At 43.9% G+C, this 24,421-nt stretch overlaps 1 protein-coding gene across 1 annotated transcript; it reads right to left on the minus strand.

Annotated features, from left to right (window-relative positions):
- Positions 1 to 2,141: 2,141 nt before the first annotated feature.
- Positions 2,142 to 24,062, minus strand: LOC311226219 (amino acid transporter heavy chain SLC3A2; the record flags this gene model as incomplete). The annotated part of the gene is made up of 9 exons (XM_084311607.1): positions 2,142 to 2,567; positions 5,052 to 5,102; positions 5,610 to 5,717; positions 7,598 to 7,784; positions 19,040 to 19,092; positions 19,489 to 19,605; positions 20,238 to 20,341; positions 21,291 to 21,455; positions 23,666 to 24,062. 9 exons carry the CDS (start codon positions 24,060 to 24,062, stop codon positions 2,142 to 2,144), a joined length of 1,608 nt encoding a protein of 535 aa, XP_084167733.1.
- Positions 24,063 to 24,421: the final 359 nt, after the last annotated feature.

The raw sequence follows: 24,421 nt of genomic DNA on the forward strand, positions 1-24,421 counted from the left end.
TAGTTAGGAGTGAATTCACTTCTTAGTGCAGCGGCCTGTGTCGTCGGACGCGGGAGCCCCCTGTTCGACTCCCCCTCGGGACATTCTCATTTAACATCAACACAACGCAGACCCAGTATGATCCGTCACAGTGGTGCCCAGTGACCCGGATGTCCTGAGGGGCGTGAATTTAGGGAGGTGAGTGTAACGGGGAAGCCCGTGGGTATGTCCACAGTCACGGAAACAGGTGTGTTGACGAGTGACTGTGGCAGTGCGGGCTGGTAAATTAAACTCACTTCCCCATAACAGGGTTAACAGACGCATAGGTACGGTAGTTAGGAGTGAATTCACTTCTTAGTGCAGCGGCCTGTGCCGTCGCCCGCGGACGCGGGAGCCCCCTGTTCGACTCCCCCTCGGGACATTAACATTTAACATCAACACAACGCAGACCCAGTATGATCCGTCACACCTATTACAAAAAATAAATTGAAAATTAATAACTTTATCAATTAACAAGTCTGAGTCCTCGTCTGTCTGCACCTTCCGAGTCCGAATGCAGTCAATGCTCGAGTCCAAGTCCGAGTCATCAGTGCTCAAGGCGAAGTCGAGCCACGACTCCTGAAAATCGGTCCAGGACTCCGACTCGAGTACTACAACACTGGTACACACACATGGTGTGGCACGCTTTACCTGTAATTTACTGCATCAATACCACCGCAGCTGTAAAATATACAAACCCATAACTCAAGACCATATAAGCTAGGAGGAACCGCTTTAGAACGTTAGCATTTAAAACTATATCTTTCAGTGTCACCAAAAAGGTTTAAGTATAGCTTTAGACTTAAGAATTTGTACTTTTACTTTACTTAAACACATCACTGTGACTTGTACTTATCTGAAAATTGGCCATCATTACACTCTCGATGAGAAATTCATTAGCCTACTCGTTTACAAAACCTCCCTTGGTCTGACTCCTCCTTATTTGATGCACTTGTTAAACTTGCCATCTACTCCCCATAACACCAGAGCTGCTCACCATATCTCGCTAGGATGTTCCGTGTTAACACTTCCTTCGGTCAATCCTCCTTCCACTTTGCTGCTCCCAGCAGTTGGAACAAGATGCAAAATACTTGAAAATGGACAAATTGATCCCCCTCACTTTTAAGGACTATCTGACTCTAGTTGTTTACACACACCTGCAACTGTCAGCCAGCCTTTTAACTGTAATTTGACAGTTCTGCTTTATGTATTACATACCTTGTAATTGTATTTGGTTGTTTGATGTTTTAATAATCTCCCCTTACCCATTTTCTCTTGTTTCTCTTTTTTCTTCCGTTACCCTTCTATCTCTCACCAGGCAGTCATTGTAAATATGAGTGTTTTTAAATTGACCCCTCACCTGTCATTAGCACATTCAAAAAACTCCCACCCATTTTCTAACACTGCTTCTTCTATGAGGTTTAATGGTGGTTGTAAAACACATTACTGCCACTTAGTGGAATGAGTGATCATTACAGAATACATTAGGAGCCTCTAGGTGGCAGTATACACCTGATGGGACTATAAGTGTTATGCCCCAACACATGTAGAAGACAGTAAGGACTCAAATAGCTCTGTAGAGAGAGATGAGTTCCCATCTCGATGGTGTACTCTTATATCCATGCCATTCATTTAAAAATTGTTTTTCCTTAACGGTTTGGCCCCTCAGTACCTAGCTGAACTTCTCCATGTTCGCACCCCAGTTAAGAGCACTGAGGTCATCAAATGAGGTACTTCCACATGTCCCAAGAGACCTATAGGCTGAAGACTAAAGGCGACCAAGCTTTCGCACAAGCTGCCCCCCCAAGCTGTGGAATAGTCTGCCATTACAGATTCGGTTTGCCCAGACCCTAGAGATTGCACCCGAGAACATGTTTTCATTGGCTTATACACCCCTGGTCCTGTTGGGGACTATTTAGTGTATACATATAGTATTGCATTGGCTTGTGCATTAAACACAGCACACCTTAAAAAAAAATTAAAAGATGAACAACATAAGATTCTTTGTTTTATTCATTTGCAAGGACTTTGACCACATTTGGATGAAAACCTTTGTAAAAAAAACACATCTTATCGTCCCGTGTATTTCATTCTGTGACAACAGAAAGTCCCGACGCCCTCCTCTAGGGGGAGTAGCTCCCCGCCACAAACAGTTTGATGACCAGGGCCTCGTGGGGCTGCAGCGTCAGGTCCTGCAGGTTGGTGGAGCCCAGGCGGTCCATCCCCGAGCTGGTCACGAACACGCCGGCCACCGGCAGCTCGGGGGCCCAGGCCGGGTCGAGCGTGTGCAGCTCGGAGCCCGTGTTGAGGAGGACCAGGAAGTGCACGCAGCCCCAGGAGCGCAGGAAGGCCAGGAGGGGCGCGGACGACGAGGAGGGCGGCGGGGCGAGGGTGGAGTTGGAGAAGGAAGAGTTGGAGAAGGAAGAGGAGGAGGTGGTGTTGAAGGGGAGGAAGGTGAAGCTGCCGTAGAGAAGGGCCTCCTCTTTGGCTCTGGAGCGGCTGAGGGAGCTGAAGAGAGCCAGGGACGCGCGCTTCGCCTTCGCCTGGTCCTGAGTGACGGGCGGCAGAGACGGGCGTTACGGTGTATAGCAGCGGGATTACCACGTTTAGCTGCTATACTAGTGCGGCGGTTTCTAGTGTCAAGGATACTCATCATAGTATATACAGACGCAGCTCAATAAATTTGAATATCGTGGGAAAAGTTATTTTATTTCAGTAATTCAATTCAAAAAGCGAAACTCAGATTATAGATTCATTACACACAGTAAAATATTTCAAGCCTTTATTTTATCATTTTATTTTTATGATTATGGCTTACAGCCCATGAAACCCCAAAATTCTGTATCTCAGAACGTTTGAATATTACATAAGACATAAATATTTTTATATAGAAATGTCAGCCTTGTATGTTCATGTATGTTCACTCGGTACTTGGTTGGGGCTCCTTTTGCACAAATTACTGCATCAATACAGCGAAATATAATTGACTTTTCCACGATATTCAAATGTATTGACCCATGCACCTGCATATTATTGCCCACATTTATTGTAAAGTATAATATAACTGATACAGACCCTCATCTGCACCTTTGATCACGCTCATATCCAGAGTTCATTATATTGTTTACACTGCTTATTTCTACTTGTGCTATAATTGTATGGCCTATATTTATGTCTCCTACTATTACCCTGCCCATACCTGTACCTCCCCTCCCCCCCATGCTGCTATGATGTCTGAATTTCCCCAAGGGGAACAATAAAGGAATATCTTATTTTCAGACAGTCACACAACAGGCATTTTGCTCTCATGTCACGCTCAGGTTGCTGGAACAGAAAGGAATCCCAACCCGAGCATGACATAATGGGCAAAATGGCCGTTGTGTGAATTATAGTCAATTAACTATTTGCCTCAAAGAACCACCGCCTGAGAGAAGATCTACTATGGATGTGATTTAATGAATAACTTCTAGGGCTGTCTTAAATACTTCGAAGCTTCGTTCGATGGGCATGGGATTCGAATATGAAAATAAAATTCGATTATATTAAAAAAAAATAAAAAAATTGTGCAAAATCAACTCTGCCTCTTTGTTAACTACAACAAGCAATGCTGTTTGTTATTTAAGATGAGGTCGGACTCGGCACCGACAGATTTGTGTTCATTGTGCTGCTTTTATAAAGCCTCAAATGACAGCTTACAATATTTCATGAAAGCAAAGCGTTTTGTTTGTCTAAGATTTAAAAAGGTTTAAACTTTACAGCACTGACAAAGTTGAACAAAGTGCTGTACAAGTCCCACAACATAAAAAATTATTATAATTTATATATATATTTTTTTTTATCTCGAAGCTTCGAATTAAAATCGAATCTCGGCCCAGAAGCTTCGAATTCCAAAGAAAAATCCGAAGGTCAGCCGGTCTTAACTAAGTGGAGAGAGAACAGTCATCTCTTTACTTACTTTACTTTACATCATTATTCTCTGGAACTCCCTCCCCGCTGAACTCCGCACCGCCCCAACTCTGGACTCATTCAAAAATCTCCTCAAAACCCACCTCTTCAACTTGGCCTTTAACCCCTAATTTCCCACTTTGTATGTTGTGTCTGTCCACTATGTTTTTTACTTTAGTTGGTTTTTTCCCCCCTATGTAAAGCGTCCTTGGGTCTCATGAAAGGCGCTATATAAAACGTAAGCTATTATTATTATGAAGAACTCACTACAACTTCTACAGTATTTCAAAGTGTCCCAAATGTCCCACTGTCAACTCAGACCATCCACAGCTCTTATATATATATATATATCTTGTGCAATTCAACTAGCCTTCGTTTAGCAGAGGACCCCCTGAGGAGAGCGCCCAGACCCCACTTTGAGAACCAGAGGACCCCCCGAGGAGAGTCCCCAGACCCCACTTTGAGAACCAGAGGACCCCCTGAGGTAGCCCCTTTCGAGACGGTTATGCACAGAGTGAATACACCGTCCCGTATACATACCTCCATTGAAAAATCCTACAATTAAGTCTGTCTCGCTTTTCTCTATCAAAACGCTTGTCGTACAGGTGTCGCAAAGAAATTTCAAAGGTACTCTCAGTTGCACGAGGGTTTCGGACAGACAAACGCTAGGGTTTGAAAGCTCGGCGTTGCTAATAAACATTTAAAATATTTTTTTGAAACTGGTCAACACTGCTCAAAACGGCTTTATTTCCGGCTTTGGGTGCCTGATGCGCCTGCGCTGTGATCACGTTTTGAGCCGTGTTGACCAGTTTCTAAACATTATTTAAAATGTTTATTACTGTAGCAACGCCGAGCTTTCAAACCCTAGCGTTTGTCTGTCCAAAAAACCCTTGCGCAACTGCGAGTACCTTTGGAATTCCTTTGCGACACTTGTACGGCAAGCGTTTTGATAGAGAAAAGCGAGACAGACTTAATTGTAGGATTTTTCAATGGAGGTATAAAGGACTGTGATGGGGCTACCCCTGAGGAGTCCCCAGACCCCACTTTGAGAACCACTAAGTGGACTAATGTATAACCGTCTCACTCACCGCACTGGAAACTGACGGGCCTTGCAACGGGTCCATAATCACAGAGACATTCTGCACAGCAAAGGGAGTTCACGTGGTTAAATCAAAAGACTTTGTACTGGACTCAAGAGATACGGTTGTCTATCAACATTTGAATACTGGCCTGCTCAAATTGACCATCCTTCACAGGCTCTTAACAATCTCACTTTTAATGCCAATATTGGTACCATACAAAACTATTTAGCAAAGAATCCAATCCATAGATAGATAGTTAGATACCAACCGTTTCATTCTACCTTACAGAGAACAGGGCTAAATAAAGCTCTTAAAGTTTAGCAATATTTTGATGGGTAAGAAATGCAATATTTTATATAAGGTTAACAATATTTTACCACAATACTGTATGCTAACTCTCATGTTTATTTGTTGTTGGTCCCCACCCTCTAGCAGCCACAGTTTTTGCCATAGGAGGCTGGAATCGAGTGATCCTGGTGACTTAACAGGTGATCAGAGTCATCATACCTGTATGTGGCTGATCTCTTCACCGTACTGGACCACAGGTGATCAGAGTCATCATACCTGTATGTGGCTGATCTCTTCACCGTACTGGACCACAGGTGACCCCGGCAGAGTCATCATCAGCACCAGAAGTAACTTCCTCAGATCCATAGTAGGTGCCCCTCCAACCTGCCGACAGCAGAAACACAGTTGTGATCAAAATGGCCGACACACCCCATGGAATTTTGGTGATAAAAAAAAAACACCCATTTCTTCAAACAATGAGCTTTTCATAACGGCTTCTGGTTACATTATTATATCCACATTCTATTAAATCAAGACTCTCCCATCACACCACCTAACCACCAACTAACGGCAACAGAACACGAGAGAACTACTAGGAATGTCTGATCACTAAGCTGTCCGACTCTTACCACCTACACTGCATTGACTACAACGTATGGCGTATGTCATACCAGTTAGGGTACCTTATGTATACTTACTCATAGTATTATTCAGTTTCTACATGTTTATTGCCCATATGTATTGTAACGTATAATATAACAGATTTTATACAGACCCTCATCTGCACATTTGATTACACAGCTTAATTCCGCCTATTCTTATATTCAGAGTTCATTATATCGTTTACACTGCTTATTTTTTATCTTTACTAGTTTAAGTTTTCAAGTTCGTTTATAATTTGTCATAATAAAATACAGAATACTTTATGATGAAATGCTTGTTTCTGTACTATAGTTTTATTGCCTATGTTTTATGTCTTTCTACTATTACCGTGCCCATACCTGTACCTCCCCCATGCTGCTATGACGCCTGAATTTCCCCCAAGGGGATCAATAAAGGAATATCGTATCTTTCTTGATGTCCCACATGGTGTACATTTCATTAAGTTCCTCCTGGCAGATTTCCATATATAGAGTTAAATGGAGAACCAAGATAATGAAATGTAAGACAAGTCAATAATTGGACAGTGTCCACTTTGGGTCTAATTCATCATGACTTGGGTTTTTTTTTCCCCACAATTGAGAAACGTGTGGTCTATGATTAGCAGACACTAAAGTAATATGTCTGAAAATATATTTCCCATGTAGCTTTACAACACATGCTTCACATTCACAGACCGATGGCGGAGGCAACCATGCAAGGTGCCAACCTGCTCATATGGAGCAGTTAGGGGGTTAAGCGTCTTGCTCAAGGACACTCTGACACGCTGCCAGGAGGAGCCGGAATCGAACCAGGAACCTTCCAATTACCAGGCCAACACCTACCTCCCCCCTGTACCCTCCTTTCCTCTCCCCTCACCTGGTCACCGCTCCCCCTGTATCCTCCCTCCCTCTCCCCTCACCTGGTCATCCCTCCCTCTCCCCTCACCTGGTCATCCCTTCTCCCTGTATCCTCCCTTCCTCTTCCCTCACCTGGTCATCCCTTCCTCTCCTCTGCTCATCCCTCCCCCTGTATCCTCCTTTCCTCTCCTCACCTGGTCACCGCTCCCCCTGTATCCTCCTTTCCTCTGCCCTCATCTGGTTATCCCTCCCCCCTGTATCCTCCTTTCCTCTCCCCTCACCTGGTCATCCCTCCCCCCTGTATCCTCCTTTCCTCTCCCCTCACCTGGTCATCCCTCCCCCTGTATCCTCCTTTCCTCTCCCCTCACCTGGTCATCCATCCCCCCTGTATCCTCCTTTCCTCTCCCCTCACCTGGTCATCCCTCCCCGCATATCCTCCTTTCCTCTCCCCTCACCTGGTCATCCCTCCCCCTGTATCCTCCTTTCCTCTCCCCTCACCTGGTCATCCCTCCCCCGCCCCTTTCCTCCCAGATAAGATGATCCCACAGATTGAGGGGAGGTGCTTGATCCAGTCTCCTGGCCAGAGAAAGTCAAGTCCTCTACTGAACTCCTAACCTAAATTGTATTTGATTAGCCATGTTTCAACAATACACAATTGTACCAACCAAGAAGATTTGACCACATGATAAACCTCTCCGGTTTCACCACAACACAAAGTGATAATAATATACCCTGTGGGGGCATAAAGGACTGCTACCCCCTTACCGTCCAACTGGGCCATATTTCTTGCGAAACCGATTTCAGGTGCGTCTCCACGGCAATAGCCACTTCCTGTGCAGACAGGAGGTGATCCGCAGCAGGCAGGATTGCCCTGACGACCACCTGCACCAGCGTGGCGTTCACGGAGCCGCTGTGGAGCAGAGAGTCTCCCGTCTGCTTCACCACCACGATCCTGAGGGGGACCGACACGGGAACTCAGATGTAACTTCAAAACATTTTAACTGCATTTCAGACTAGAAACTAGGGGTGCACCGATATATCGGCCGCGTATCGGCCGATAATGCCTTGTTGACTGCAATCGGCCGATAAGATCAAATGTACCGATGGCAGTGGCCAATAATGATCAAAAAAAGAATATTACATTTTTTTTTCCTCAAACTAAATCCTCAATTTGAATAAAGTGATAACATTTTTTATTAAATCAACTTTCTTTAATGAATATAACTCATCAGTTTCGTCAACATAAATAATCTAATAAGGGCACGGTTGGTACAAAAGTGATGGTGACGTCTTGGAGCGCCGAGTGCCAAGCGGATGCAGATAGGCTACATCATTTATGATAAATGTTTTATTTACATTTTTATGACGAGTCATATACTATAATAGTATAATATTAGTGTAGCCTAATCTTTATCTGCAACTGTGAAGAAAAACCCCATTGGTTTAAACAGAATGAATAGACACATAAAAATAAATATATATAAAAATAAAATTCATATCGGTGCATCCCTAGTAGAAACACATCCGTCTACACGGGTCCATGGCTCCACACCAGTGTGGCCTCTACAGTATATTCATTACATCAGTAGTAGGCCCCCACAGTTAATAAAAAGTAAAATAACTTCCCCCCATTGCATAGAAAGAAGGTTGATATACCATTATAAGAAACGGCTCTTGTCGAGGTCATAAATTATCTACTACGCTGCCGATTCTGGTGAAAGTTCCATTTTAATCCTCTCTGCTCAGCTCTGCTTTTGACACGATTGATCGCACCATTTTAATAAACCCATCTTGGAAAACGAGTCGGCATCAGGGACTCGGCTCTTGACTGGTTTCGCTCCAATCTCATAGGATAGAAGTTGTTCCGTTTCCATTAGTAAAGCCTCTTCCTCTCTGGCGCCCCTTTCTTGTGATGTTCCTCAGGGGTCAATTTTGGGACCCTTTATGTTTTCCATTTACATGCTTTCCTTGGGAGGGGTGTTACGTACTAGAGGCTGGTCACTCCTGTGTCAACCAGGGCATGTAGGTGAGGGCTGCCAATTAGCCAATTAGTGCTGATTGGTTACCTGCTGGGGAGCTTCAAAGGCAGACCCAGAAACACACATGCACTGTCTGTGCCTAGTGAAAGAGCTGTCAGGTTCTTACAGTCCTTGTCCGTTGGGTTACCAGTACATTAGCTTATAGTTATATTAGTAGTTCCTTGGTTTAGTAGCATTTTTGAGTTAGAGCACAGGGTTTTGGTGTTGATTACACAGGTTGCGTACCCATGAGCCAGGGTCGTAACAGTTGGGCGCTCATCCGGGATCTTTTACCCCTAGAACTTTGTTTGGTGATTTTTTTTTGTGTTGCACAGGGTGTCATCATATTATGGTTTGGGTGGTGTTCGTTACACATGGTGTAGCGTGGGGGCTGAGCCATTTCATCAAACAGGTGAGTATGCCGTATTTGTTTGTAATTTGATGTGACTACTTATGCTGTTAAAATATATAGTTTAGTAGGCACCACATGTAGATAGGGACATTATTTTCTGGTTGTGGGTTAGCGTCCGGTGCACCACGTACTCCTGGGGCGGTCAATGAAATGATTGTATATGATCTTTGACTGGTAGCAGGTGTGGTTGAAGAAAGTTAGGTCTACAGGGCATTAGTTTAAGGGTAGGTAGATTAGGGCGGGCAGGAAACACAGGTAGTGTGGTAGGGCTTGATTTAGTGTTTCTTAGCGTAGACATGTGGTAGGCCGGTTTTTTCTGCAGTTTAGACGTAGAAGCATATGTGGTCACATCAGGTTAGAAGGCGCACCTGTTTGGGATTTATTTTTGTTGGATTTATTTTGTTTGTTTGAGTGTTTGGTGAGCATACCTGGTGGTAGCACCTAACACCCTGCGTATGACACGTCTATTTAGGGTGGGTGTGTTTTTTTTTTTTTTTGTGCAACCTGGAAAGGTGCGCTCCGTAGAGCTCACATTTCCACCGCGTTCCCTTCTGGTTGTTATTGTTGGCAATTAGCATTATTCATGGTTCTTCAGTGGTTCTTCGTGGTTCTTCAGTGGTTCGTTGGGGGCGTTGTAGGAGCCATTTCATTTGATTTAATAGTTTTGACTAAATAGCGCCGCCACTGGTCGCCTCGTAAAATGGCACCATGGTTCTCCTATTAATTACGGCACAGCTGTGTGTAAACGCACGCCAGACGAGAAACAGTTTTTCAACCGCTCGCTTGCTACACACACACACAGCGCAGATTGAATGAATGAAAGACTGAAAAGAAAGACTTTGTTTAGAATCATTATGAGTTTATTTGAAACCCTTTTGCTGCGCCTGTTTGTTTTGAAACCCCTTTAGTACAAGTCTGGAGCCTGTTTTGTTTCATTTGTTTGCTCCGTTATTGTTTGAAACTTTACGCAACTCCTTCCATAAAACTCAACCGGTTCGAACCCATCGGATGCAACTATCAACAACATCAAACAGTGAGTAACAAGACAGCCCAAGTCAATGTGGTGTGAGCGCGTTGAAGACGTATCCTGGCTTAGATAGGCAAATTGAGCCTACATTCAAGTTGAAAAACTCTCTGATACGGACACAATGAATGGATCTAATGGATGTGTCACGCTATTGAAAACAATGGACTGTGCAATATGATTGAATAAATGAACGCGAAAGACGCGCATTTCAAAATGGAATTGGAAGATCAAAGTATCTAATGGATGTGTGATGCTATTAAAGACAATACAATGTGCGATATCATATGGGTAAATGAACGCCAAAGACGCGCATTTAAAGTGGATCTGAAGGAATATATGTCGTCATCAAATAAACCTGTGCACCGTTATAAATAGATAAATAGATGGTGCTTAACGATGTCTGAGCAAGATAAAGAGGAATTGGGCCATTCTGATGCAGCTGCTTTGATTGTGACTGAAGGTGCTGATGCAGCTCCTGTGATTGAAGTTACCACCGTTCACACTGACACAAATGTTAGCTTGCCTGTGGTTGAGGGAAAGAGACAAGTGAAACCCACGCAACGGGCACTTGAGGCTAATTATACAAAACAATGTAATCGAAGAAAAGCTAAACTTGGACAACTCACAAGCAAAAGAAATGTGTTACAAGCACTTATGGTTGATTACAGAAATGTTGAATTGGTTAAACAAGAATACAATGAATTTAATTCTAAAACAAATGACTTCAAATCACTTCACAAAACAGTACAGCAGCTGTTATCAGAAGAGGAAGCGGCAGAAGAACAAGATCAGTGGTACATGCCGAAGTTCGAAATCATATGTGAATTTCATGATAAGGTTATAGAATGGATAAATAATGCCCCTGCAGCTATGGCACAAAGGCCACCAGAAGTGACACCAGCAGTGACACCAGCACAAAGTGAGAAATCATTTGGCAATAAATCAGTTGGCATGAAATCCACTTCAAGCACCGCAGCATTAAGACAGGTAGAGGCCGAAAGAGCCGATCTAGCCACACGTTCTGCTTATCTCAAGCAAAGACAAGCATTTGAATTTCAGGAGGCACAGCTCAAAGCAATAAAGGCAGCATTTGAATTGGAAGTGGAAATTGCAGCTGCTGATGCCAGGTTAAAAGTTCTGGATGTAACTAAACATGTAGACACCAGGCTTGATGTTAACCCCTTAATCATCAATGAATATTTTGACTCAATGCAATCCTTACCAGTGGACAGCCATAAGGTTAATTATAGATTGGATGATGAAGAGGAAGATGATGACTATGAAGAGAATAATGATGATGATGATGATGATGATGATGAATTTGAAGGAGCAGCTTCCCATCCACCACTGAGACTAAGGTCTCAACATGCCCCTAGTGGCCAATTACGGCAGCCACAGAAACAAATGGCTCAGCAGCCTACAAGGTCACGAATGCCTGTTGCTCACCAACAACCCCAACAGCCTAACCCAAACCTTGGCTTGCAAGATGGTGCTCAGGTTAATGTTCAACCAGGCGGAGCCATGATGGACATTTTGAGAAAACAAAATGAAATCACAGAAATGTTAATTCAAGAACAGAGGTTCTCACTCTTGCCTTCTAGAGAGATTCCTGTTTTTAAAGGTGATCCATTAAGTTATGTCTCTTTCATTAGTACATTTGAACATTGTATAGAAAGCAAGACAAGTAACAACAGAGATCGACTGCTCTTTCTTGAACAGTTTACAGATGGAGAACCAAAGGCAATTGTGAGAAGCTGCCTTCACATGGATTCCCAAAAAGGCTATGTGAAAGCAAAACGGCTGCTACGCAAACATTTTGGAAATGAGGTTCTCATTGCTGCTGCCTATCAGGAACAAATTCTGAATTGGGATGCAATCCGATCAGAAGATGGTAAAGCCTTACACAAATACTCACTCTTCTTGAGAACATGCTGCAATGCTATGAGCAATAATGAAATTCTGCAAGACATGAACAATCCTACACACTTGAAATCTGTCTTGTCAAAACTGCCATTCAAGCACAGAGAGAGGTGGAGGACAGTAGCATATGGTTACTATGAGCGTACACACAGAAGAGCTAAGTTCCCACAACTTGTAAATTTCATTGAAAGGCAAGCAAACATTGCCATTGATCCCCTCTTTGGAGAAATACAAGACACAAAACCGAAAGAAAAGAGGACAATCCCTTCTCCCCGAAATAGTAATTTGAAATACATACCAGTTTCATCATACACTAAGAGCAGTTTTGCGACAGTAACAGAATCCTCAGAACCACCAAGCACAAGCAGCTCTGCAGCCGTGCAACAGAAAACATGTTTCTTTTGCAAAGAAAACCACAGCACAGACCTGTGCAAGACATTGGATAAGAAAATACACAAAGACAAAGTTGAGTTCTTTAAAGTAAATGGTTTATGTTTTGGTTGTGTGACTCAGGGTCACATGAGTAAGGACTGTGAAAGACGTGTGACTTGTAAAATATGTACAAAGAAGCATCCTACTGTGTTGCACATTGAATTTAAAAAAGATACAAGTCAAACTAGTCCAAGCACCGATAGCATGTCAGTGGGCAGTGCATTAGTCACCATGAAAAGGCCTATCCATACTGGGGCCGGTGACCAACAGAAACTGTCAATTGTTCCTGTGCAAGTCAAGTTGTTGAATTCTAACCAGGTACTTCAAACGTACGCTTTCCTTGATCCAGGAAGCACTGGAACCTTCTGTACTGAAGCTTTAAGGAAGCAACTGAATGCTAAGGCGACACCAACTCGAATCCTACTTCGTACTCTAGGACAAGAAAGGGTCATAAGTATTAACCGAATCAATGGGCTGGAAGTGTCAAGTCTTGAAGGAGATGATTTCCTAAAACTGCCACCACTCTATACTCAAACAGAAATTCCTGTAACCAAGCAACAAATTCCCACTCAGGATGATGTGCAAGAATGGAACTACCTAAAAGAGGTTAAGTTGCCATATATTGATGCAGATATTGGACTCCTGATTGGTAATGATGCAGCTAAGTTTATGGAACCGTGGGCAGTAATTAATAGCAAGGGTAATGGGCCCTATGCTGTAAAGACAAGACTTGGATGGGTGGTTAGTGGGCTTCTACACAAACCCACAATAAGCCATAAGCAGCCAACCCATATTTCCGGCAATCGCATATCAATAATACATTTGAATGACCTCATGATCCAAAAAGGGAAATTCAAGAAAGATGTGGAGTTTCACAAAAGAAGGACTCACCATGGAGTACGCCACCCAAAGAAACGCAGACTGCGTGTAATCATGGCAAAGGCAAGAGACGCCCCCTTGAAACGGGTTACAACACCCAGAATGGAACTTACTGCTGCAGTACTAGCAGTGAAAGTGAACAGGAATGTGGATGAAGATACATTCAGAACCCAAGTGAACACCAAGATCAACCCTGCAGACCATGTGTCCCGAGGTCTTACAGCTGATGCATTTTTAAAGTGTGAAAACTGGAAGAAGGGACCGGATTTCCTACAGGAAAAGGAAGAGACATGGCCTAACTTACCTGCTGATCTCACCCCCATACCAGCCGACGATCCGGAAGTCAAAAGAGAGAAGGTTACAGTCAATACCATTCAGATGACAGATCAAGATCCTACTAGCACTCTCATACACCACTACTCAAGTTTCTACAAATTGAAAAGAGCTGTAGCATGGATGCTGTATTTGAGAACTCACCTTTTTGCAGTTGAGTAGAAAAAGGAAAGATCTGATGCAAATTCAAGAACCAGACACAGACAAACAAAGACAGACAATTGACGTAGAGATGAAAAAATTCAAAAACGCTGTAAAGGCATACAACCTCTCTCTGGATGAACTGGACACTTCAGAGATGGCCGTTGTTCAATTCTGTCAAAACCAAGGATTTCAAGAGGAAATCAAAACATTGCAGAAAGGAAGTTTGAACGTGCAGAAACAGTTCAATCTACAAGCTTGATCCCAAACTTGAAAACGAAATATTAAGAGTGGGTGGGAGATTAAGCAGAGCAGCCATGCCAGAAGATGCAAAGCACCCTGCCATCCTCCCAAAGGACCATCATGTGTCAAAGCTCGTTCTTAGAAAGATCCATAAGGAAGTAGGACACAGTGGGAGAAACCACAGGCTCTCCTCACTGAGACAAAAGTATTGGATTCCTTGTGCCAACTCATTGGCAAGAAAGATTATTTCTGAATGTGTGACATGTCGACGTCTCAATGGATCTGTCGGAGAACAGAAGATGGCAGACCTGCCAAGAGATAGAATAACACCTGACCTACCTCTTATGAATGTACATCAAAAATGGAACCGCATCCGCAGGAACTTTGAAAAGGAAGACATTGTGATCATAGCTGACACGAATGCACCAAGAGGATCCTGGATGTTGGCTAGAGTCCTGGAAACAATGCCAGACTCAAGAGGACTTGTGAGAAGTGTGCGTCTTCAGACAAAAACCAGTGTACTTGAAAGGCCCATCAGCAAGATTTGCCTGCTGGTGCCAAACTCAAATTAGGTACTGAAGATTCAAACAGGCCTATACATCATGCCTGTTTCCCACCTCACAAGTATTTATTTTGTTTTGAACATTTTGTATGGCTCCAGCAGTTTTTTGATTTTGTATTGTTATTAGAGCCTGCCCATAACAATAGGGGCCGGTTATGTAGGAGCCATTTCATTTGATTTAATAGTTTTGACTAAATAGCGCCGCCACTGGTCGCCTCGTAAAATGGCACCATGGTTCTCCTATTAATTACGGCACAGCTGTGTGTAAACGCACGCCAGACGAGAAACAGTTTTTCAACCGCTCGCTTGCTACACACACACACAGCGCAGATTGAATGAATGAAAGACTGAAAAGAAAGACTTTGTTTAGAATCATTATGAGTTTATTTGAAACCCTTTTGCTGCGCCTGTTTGTTTTGAAACCCCTTTAGTACAAGTCTGGAGCCTGTTTTGTTTCATTTGTTTGCTCCGTTATTGTTTGAAACTTTACGCAACTCCTTCCATAAAACTCAACCGGTTCGAACCCATCGGATGCAACTATCAACAACATCAAACAGTGAGTAACAAGACAGCCCAAGTCAATGTGGTGTGAGCGCGTTGAAGACGTATCCTGGCTTAGATAGGCAAATTGAGCCTACAGGCGTCTTCGTGGTTCGTTAGTGGTTCTTTGTGTCTGTGAGGTTGGGTGTGTAGCTTGGGGTGTCTAGTTCAGTGACAATGGCTTCCATCAGGGACTTTGTTGATCGCCCGTCTCATGACTTATTAAGACAAATTTTCCAAAGAACAACTGCTCGAGCTTGCTGTGCACTACAAGGTCGAGCTTACTCCCAGTGAGAAACGTTTGAAACCATCTGCCTTGGGTGCTTTGCGGGTTTTGCTCATTAGGGAACAGGTGCTTGAGGAGAGGGTGGAGGAGCCTCCATCGTCTGGCGCGTCTCCGCTATTACCTGGTATAGAGGGTGAGTGGAGGATTAGGGAGTTGGAGTTTAAGGAAAGGCAGCTAGAGCGAGAGCGTGAGGAGAGGAGAGAGGAGCGTGAGCTTAAGGAGAGAGAGAGTAAAGAGGAGCGTGAGCTTAAGGAGAGAGAGAGGAAAGAGGAGCGTGAGCATGAGCGTGAGTTTAAGGAGAAACAACTGTTGCTGGAGCACGAGCGTGCACAGAAGGAGCTTGAATATAAGTATGCTGCCTTGCAGGCGGGTGCTCTGCATCCAGAGTCACGTTCCGGGTTTGATGTAGGCAGGAATATCAGGATGGTGCCACCATTTTTTGAGAAAGACGTGGAAAGATATTTTCCCCTTTTCGAACGGGTGGCAACCACATTGAAGTGGCCTGATACCGCCTGGACACTGCTGCTGCAATGTGTTTTGGTTGGTAGGGCACAAGAAGCCTACACTGCTCTGTCCCTTGAACAAAGCGCTGATTATGAGCTGGTTAAAGCTTCCATTTTGAGGGCTTATGAGTTGGTCCCTGAGGCCTATCGTCAGCGTTTTAGAGGTTATCGTAGGTCCGAGGGGCAGTCTTATGTTGAGTTTGGAAGGGAGAAGGAGAACCTGTTTGACAGGTGGTGCACTTCTCAGAAGGCAGAGTCAAGAGAGCAGCTTAGGCAGTTGATTCTCCTAGAGGAATTTAAAAGATGTGTTCCTGATACCGTTTCCACACATCTAAATGAGCGTGGGGTATCGAAGATAGGCGACGCCGCTGTCTTCGCCGATGAGTTTGTGTTGACACACAAGTCCGTGTTTTTGGAGGACTACCGTGTTGAGTCCGGGGATAGGCGTCCTGTTCAGGGGGGCCGTTTCCCAAAACCTGTGTCTGCTGGTCAATTAACTTCACCTCCTAGGCGGGGTGGTTCTGCTGGTGCATTCCCAGAAGGGATTATCTGTTTTTACTGTAAGGAACCTGGTCATATCGTTGCTGGATGCCCGGTGCTTGAGCAGAAAAATGTCAGAACCGTGGCTCTGGTAGAAACCATATGCAGGACGCCTATGCCAACGTTAGATGGGGATGGGGAAGGTATCAAACGTGTGGACAAAGAGCTCGAGGGTTCCTCAAGGTTTAGGATGAATGGATTTGTTTCCCTAACTAATGCACTAGAGTCCAAACAGGCTATAACAATTTGGAGAGATACCGGTGCTTTTCAGTCCCTCATTCTGGAGGGGGTTTTGCCATTTTCATCAAACTCTTCTTTGCATTCCGATGTCGTTGTTCAGGGCTTTGGGGGTGGATTTGTGGATGCACCTTTGCATGAGGTCACGCTCAATTCTCCCTTAGTATCAGGCAATGTTGTTGTGGGGGTATGTTCTTACATTCCCATAAAGGGGGTGTCCTTCATTCTAGGGAATGATTTGGCTGGTGACAAAGTGTTGGCTACTCCGGTTGTAACTCCCATTCCTGTGGTTTCTGAGGTCTCTAATGAGCTGGCACAGAAACATCCAGGAGTGTTTCCGGTGTGTGCTGTGGCACGAGAAATGTCAAAGGACAAAAGTGATGTTGTTGATACTTCGACTTGGGACTTACACTTAGTGACACATTCTTTGTTGAATTAAAAGGTGCACCTGTTGAGAATTTTGGAAAGCACACTGTGGATGTACCTCTGCATAATTATTCTCTTGATTGTGGTTTTGTGTTAGGCCCGGTGGTGAAACCAGAGTTGACAGGCGTGCCGGAGAAGCATGTGACAGGAGATGATATGGCAGCGCAATGTCTCAAGGTCTTCCCAGCCTGTACGGTGGCTGAGGCCACGAACGAATTGGAGGAGGAGTGTGGGAAGGATGCTATGAGAGGTGCTGTTTTTTCATGTGACACCGTTCTAGTTGGAGGGGCTACTAAGCTTGATTTAGGCTGCCAGCCTTCCCACAATAGCTCTATTGTCCCTAATGTTTCACTTGTGGGCAGGGATGGTCCCAGTATGTCAGTTGATGATTCTGACATTGATCCACATGTCCACACTAATTCTCTGCCATGCACTAGGTGTGATGGTCAACCTAGTTACCTGTGTCCTGTGGAGCAGGAGCCGCCTTCGCGACCTGGTCTGTTGAGTGGCAGCCATTTTGATTTTGATCAGGACAAAGTTATTTTGGGTGACGCCATTTTAGATGGTGTTCCAGACGTTATGGTGGCTGTCGTACTGCCAGGTTCCCGGTACACTGGGGCTGTACCTGAGGCGGTACAGCCTACTCTGGATGTTCACGGTGTGCAGTATCCTGAACTGCCAGTGCCAGGTGGGATGGATATGGGTGCGGTGGTGGTATCAGTGATTTATGGTTTTGTTGTGCTGTGGTCTGTTCTGTTAAGCGCAGTTCTCAGGTTGATTTTGGTTTGCAGTATAATTTTGACAGATCGGTATCGGTGGTCGTGTTCGACAGGGGCCGACCCGGTTCTTGCCTTGAACCATTTTTATGTTTACGTTGGATCCTCCAGTTTGCCCCTTGTTGTGTATACAGACCATAACCCTTTGGTTTTTCTTCGCAGCATGGTGAATTCGAACCATCGTTTGATGCGATGGAGTTTGTTCCTCCAGGCGTATAACTTGGATATTCGCCACATTCGTGGGAGGGACAACGTGCTAGCAGACGCCCTCTCACGATCATAGTACCGGTGTTTGTGGTACCCGTTATTGCTGTTGTGGTAGAGGCCCTGACACCTAAGGGGTCACAGTTGTTTTTGTTTATGGTTTGTTGTGTAGTGGTTGCCTCTTGGGCAACCAGTTTGGTGGGGGAGGTGTTACGTACTAGAGGCTGGTCACTCCTGTGTCAACCAGGGCATGTAGGTGAGGGCTGCCAATTAGCCAATTAGTGCTGATTGGTTACCTGCTGGGGAGCTTCAAAGGCAGACCCAGAAACACACATGCACTGTCTGTGCCTAGTGAAAGAGCTGTCAGGTTCTTACAGTCCTTGTCCGTTGGGTTACCAGTACATTAGCTTATAGTTATATTAGTAGTTCCTTGGTTTAGTAGCATTTTTGAGTTAGAGCACAGGGTTTTGGTGTTGATTACACATAGGTTGCGTACCCATGAGCCAGGGTCGTAACAGGGGTATCGTGCAAAACATCCAGCCAAGGAGCCTCAACCGAAGCAGCCGCAGCTACAAAGCAGCAGGATCCTGCCTTGGCTGGCTGACAGGTCTTCCTCTTGTGCAGCTCAAAGCACATACAAATATGATAACAAGGCCACCCCCGACTTACCCCTACAGAATAATCTGACAAGTCACACCTGTGCTAGGGAAATACTGTCCACACATTACCTTTCCTCCTCTGCGCCGAACTGCTCGATCGCATCTCTCCACTCCAAAAGAATCTGAAAGACAAAGACATTTCTCATGTTGACATTTTTCATGTTGGGAAAATGCACTTGGTAAAACCACTGGCAACCACTCTTTGACAGTTACCTGGACAGTTACCTGCTGTTAGTAGGACAGTTCCCTGTTTTGAGTAGGACAGTTACCTGCGGTTAGGACAGTTCCCTGTTTTGAGTAGGACAGTTACCTGCTGTTAGGACAGTTCCCTGTTTTGAGTAGGACAGTTACCTGCTGTTAGGACAGTTCCCTGTTTTGAGTAGGACAGTTACCTGCTGTTAGGACAGTTCCCTGTTTTGAGTAGGACAGTTACCTGCTGTTAGGACAGTTCCCTGTTGCGAGTAGGACAGTTACCTGCTGTGAGTAGGACAGTTACCTGCTGTTAGTAGGACAGTTACCTGCTGTGAGTAGGCTGCATCCGTGTCACAAAGTGCAAATCCCGCCACGCCCTGCTCCAACCAATACCGGACTGCATACTGTGGAATTAATGCTATACTGGTGATACAGTTCAAGTTCTTTATCAAATACACAAAAATACAGGGGCATTGGAGGTAATGACATGTTTGTGTTTCGAGCTCAGAGTCAACAGTGCACAATTAAGAAACAACCATGAATACAAGAACGGTAACAATTAGTAAGATAAAATAAGTCAATTATTTACAGAAAGTGTCTTGCGTATAAGTGTATACGTGGGGCGGCTTTGGCTCAGGGGTAGAGCGGGTCGTCCAATGATCGAAGGGTTGGTGGTTCGAATCCCGCTCAAGCCCATGTCCATCCCATCGCCGTTGTGTCCTTGGGCAAGACACTTAACCTACTTGCCTCGTATGAATGTGTATGCATGTGAATGAATGTTGGTGGTGCTGGTCGGAGGGGCCGTAGGCGATGATTATTCGCCACGCTTCCGTGAGTCTGCCTCAGGGCAGCTCTGGCTGCAATTGTAGCTTACCACCACCGGTATGACTGTATGAACGAATAATGGACTCTGTAAGCGCTCTGGGTGTCATGAAGAGCGCTATATAAATCCAAGCCATTATTATTATTATTATTATGTGCATATTAAGGTGCAGTGCAGGGTGTGGTGTGTGTGTGTCAAGTTAAAAAAGGTACACCATGGTCAGGAGATAGTGTAATGCAAACCCCTGTGTACCTGTACTGTGGTCGTCAGTTCAGAGGGAATATCCGTGTGGTTTCCGGCCGCCTCGTGAGGTCCAAACAGGTCCACGTCACAGAAGTCCAGCAGCACCTTGAGACCTGCACGTCCAAGGACATGAGGTGAGGCCAACCGTCACCGACTCATTTAACTAGCAGGCTATATGCCTACAATGGCCTATAGGGCTGAGCCCAAACGTTCCGACGTTCGTTCGTTACGTCGGCGTTCGAATTCTAAATCAACATTCGAATTTAAATTATATATTTTTTTGTCTTTTCATTCCGTTAAACCAATGGGGGTTTTCTTGACAGTTGCAGATAAAGATTAGGCTATACTAATATTATAGTATCATTATCACTTTCGTACCAACCGTGCCCTTATTGGATTATTTATGTTGACGAAACTGATGAGTTATATTCATTAAAGAAAGTTGATTTAATAATGGGGAAAAAAAGACTAATTTAATCAGATTAATCACTTTATTCAAATTGAGGATTTAGTTTGAGGATATTTTCAAAACAAACAAAATATATATATATATTTTTTTATATATACTGTATATATATATATATCTTTTTTTATTACCTTTTTCACCTGCAAAGTTAAACTTTGTCAACATGTTTTATCTAATAAAATAAAGTTTTCAGTCTGTTCATCTTACTGCAATAATTTGTATTGCAGCAAATGGGATTTTCTCAAGCAGACAGATGTCAACACTGTAATCTGTGTTGCATGTACCTGACAAACTGAACTGTTTCTATTACAGTCATATTCCAACTTAACTGAACTGAATGCACGTGTGTGTGTGTGTGTGTGTGTGTGTGTGTGTGTGTGTGTGTGTGTGTGTGTGTGTGTGTGTGTGTGGACTACTGTACTATTACAGGTATTGAAATGAACAATGCAACTTCCTTATAAAATGTTTTTTTTTAATAAAAAAAATTATTGGCGTCGTCCTTGTATCGATACAGTATCGCCACGCAAAGTATCGCGATACTATACTGTATCGATATTTCCCCCCACCACTAGTAAACAGACGGGGCCTCCACTCACCTGCCTTGTTGCCCTCCACCAGGAGCTGCTGGAGCTGGGGCGCGGTCCCCACGCTCTCGTCGATCACCGTGAGATCCGGAAGGGGGGCCCCCTTCTTGAAGAGACCCTCCAGGAGCAAGGCCCCGACACCCAGGGACTTCAGGTAGGGGAGATGGTCACGCACCGCTGGGGAGCGATGAAAACATGAAAATTACATTCCTTGATATTAAGTTATGTCATGTCTCATTATTCATATTCAGTTTTATTTGCCATAATGTCATAAGAATGTAATTCTTACTTAAGGAATAAAAAAGCAACAATTAACGGAATAAAAAAGCAGGTATTTATATACAATAAACTCTCTGCGTGTTGCATTAGTTACAGCTCAGTGAGATCATACTAGATGAAATAAAATAGCAGGAGGGATTGCCATTGGATTCAGCATTGACAATTGTGTATATTCAGAGTTAATTATATTGTTTACACTGCCCATATGTAATTTTCTACTGTACTACAATTTGTATTGCCTGTATTTATTTATGTCTTTCTACCTTTACCCTGCCCATACCTGTACCCCCCCCCCCCCCCATGCTGCTATGATGCCTGAATTTCCCCCAAGGGAAAATAAAGGAATATTTTATCTTAATTATTGAGTTAATTGGGTTGAATGTCACCCAGTGAGGTTATAGGAATCCAATAGCAATCCAATCCCTCCTGCTATTGGTGTCCTCTCTCTGACCTCACTGGGTGACATTAAACCCAATTAACTCAATAATTGTCATGTCAATAGGCATGTCCTAGATTAAATTAAGTCATAGATTTAGTCAATGATTTAATCTACTGTACCAATCTGAAAGATTGTGCAATCACGCAGGAAGACCTTCATGCCATTCATGTTTAGACAGATGTTCAAATCATTTCAGAAAATATCTCATTCAGCATGGGGAAAAAAGCAAACGTAATGCTTTAAGATTATGTGCATAATCAATTCGATTTTCTTTTCATGACCCTCTAGTCAGATTTCCAAAGCTATACAACCACTTTAAATACTTTTGAACACACCATATGTTATCTATTACTAAAATATTTGCACTACATGCCTATCTCATTTCTTCATTTTAAAAGTCAGCATTTTACTTTAGTTTGTATACTTTTGTTGTATATTGCATCATTTGTATAGCGTTTGGTCTTTATTCTTTTTACTGTACGAAGCACAATTTCAAGAGGCTCATTATAGAACCAAGCATTTCACTGTAATGTACATGTACCTTATACATGACAAATAAAACAAAACTTGATGAATGTGATGACTGATTGATTGATTGATTGAAAACTTTATTAACAGATTGCAGAATGGGTACAATACAGTACAGCTCAATACACACAATTGTTAAGGGGATGCAGACCAGAGAAAGACTTTCGTCTTGTTTACATCAGGGTCCCCCATTTTCAATTCATCAGGACATATATGACATACATGACATACAGATAGTCAGTACTGCTACATCTATACATTTATGACATACCAGATTTGCAAATACAGTACTGTTTGTGATACAAAAGGAGTCAGGAAAAGGGAGTATATACATTTGACGTAGAAACTGTACATTGGAGGAGGTTGGGTGGGGGGGGGTTGGGTACACTGGGATATTGACAACCATACTGGGTAATCTACATTGGAGGTGGTTGGGGGGGGGGGGCACACTGTATATTCAAGCAAAACTGTACATTGAGGGGGGGGGGGGGGGGGACACTTTACAAACAAACAAAATTGTACATTGGACTATTGACAAAACCATACTAGGTAAATGACTGTACATTGGAGGGGGTTGGGTTAGGATATTTACAGGGGCCAGTGTTGAATTGACATTGAGCATTAGAAGACTAAAAGGCAGTCGGACAAAGTGCAAAGATATTTGCACTACAATTCATACCTCATTGCACCTTACCCCAAGTTGTACCTGATCCCATTGCTGCATTGTACCTCACTGTTACTCTTTTTTTTACTCTGTATTGTATATTGATTGATTGAACACTTTGTTTACACTCTTGACTTTTTCTATTTTATACTTTTTGGTTTAGTTGGAGAATAGTGGTGTTTGTTTGTCGTTTTGGCCTTGGCTCACCCTTGTGCTACAGCTTGCTTTGCATTTATTAATAAATATCAGTGTGTTTAATACAAACCTGGTCCATCATTTCTATCAACCAACATTTACATCACAGCCCTTTACCCCTATAGACCCACAGGGGTCGTAACACTTTTTATCTATTTTATCTAGCACACTCTCGGGAGCTCATACAGAAAAAAGCATTTCATGAAAAAGTATTCTGTATTTTAACAACAGAAACTTGAACTTGAAAGTGAAACCAACCGTCCAGGCCAGCCAGCCACTCACCGCTGATGCCCTGGGGCCGCTGATCGGCGTCAGCAGCAGCCTCCGTGAACAGGGCACCGGGCCGCAGCTGGTAGAACAGGGACCGCTGCCACCACCGGAGCGGCGTGGGAACCGGCCGGGGACTCTGCACCACGATGGCGACCGCGGTGGCGAGCATGGCGAGCCAGGCCAGCCAGAAGAGCCACACCAGGCGGGAGCGGATCTTCCTCCAGCCGGGCCCGCCCGCGGCGATCTCCAGCTCCTCCTTGGACATGGGGTGCCACGGTTCGGGGTCCGGTTCGGGGTCCGGGATCAGCAGGGGGACCGACTCGGAGCCACTACCCATGTTGCCGGGGCTCACCGCGGCCGCCGCCGCCACGCTCCCGTAGCCGGCGGGTTCACCGGCGTTCAGAGGCATCCTGGATGACTGCATGGTGTGTAGAGCAAAGCGGGATTCGGGAAGGGTTTTATGTTTGTTGGCTCAATTTCATTTCAATATGAAGATCATACGAATTATGATTTTTTTTTTTTTTACTTCCATACACTGGTTGATTTGATTTGATGTTTTTTTTATTTTCGTGTCTTACATACAGGTGTATGCCCAGCCCATGGGCTTACAAGACAAACAATATACTTGACAAATTATGACAGACCAAGATGGCCACACAAAAAAAATACAATAAAACGTAATATAACCTAAGCTGTAAGCAATGTATGTAAACAAAGAAACAAGAGGAATTCATATACAATTATATAGGATATAGTGTGTTTTGTCTC

The sequence above is a fragment of the Notolepis coatsorum genome (genome assembly GCF_963971535.1).
Source record: "Notolepis coatsorum genome assembly, chromosome: 1".
NCBI classification, from domain to species: domain Eukaryota; kingdom Metazoa; phylum Chordata; class Actinopteri; order Aulopiformes; family Paralepididae; genus Notolepis; species Notolepis coatsorum.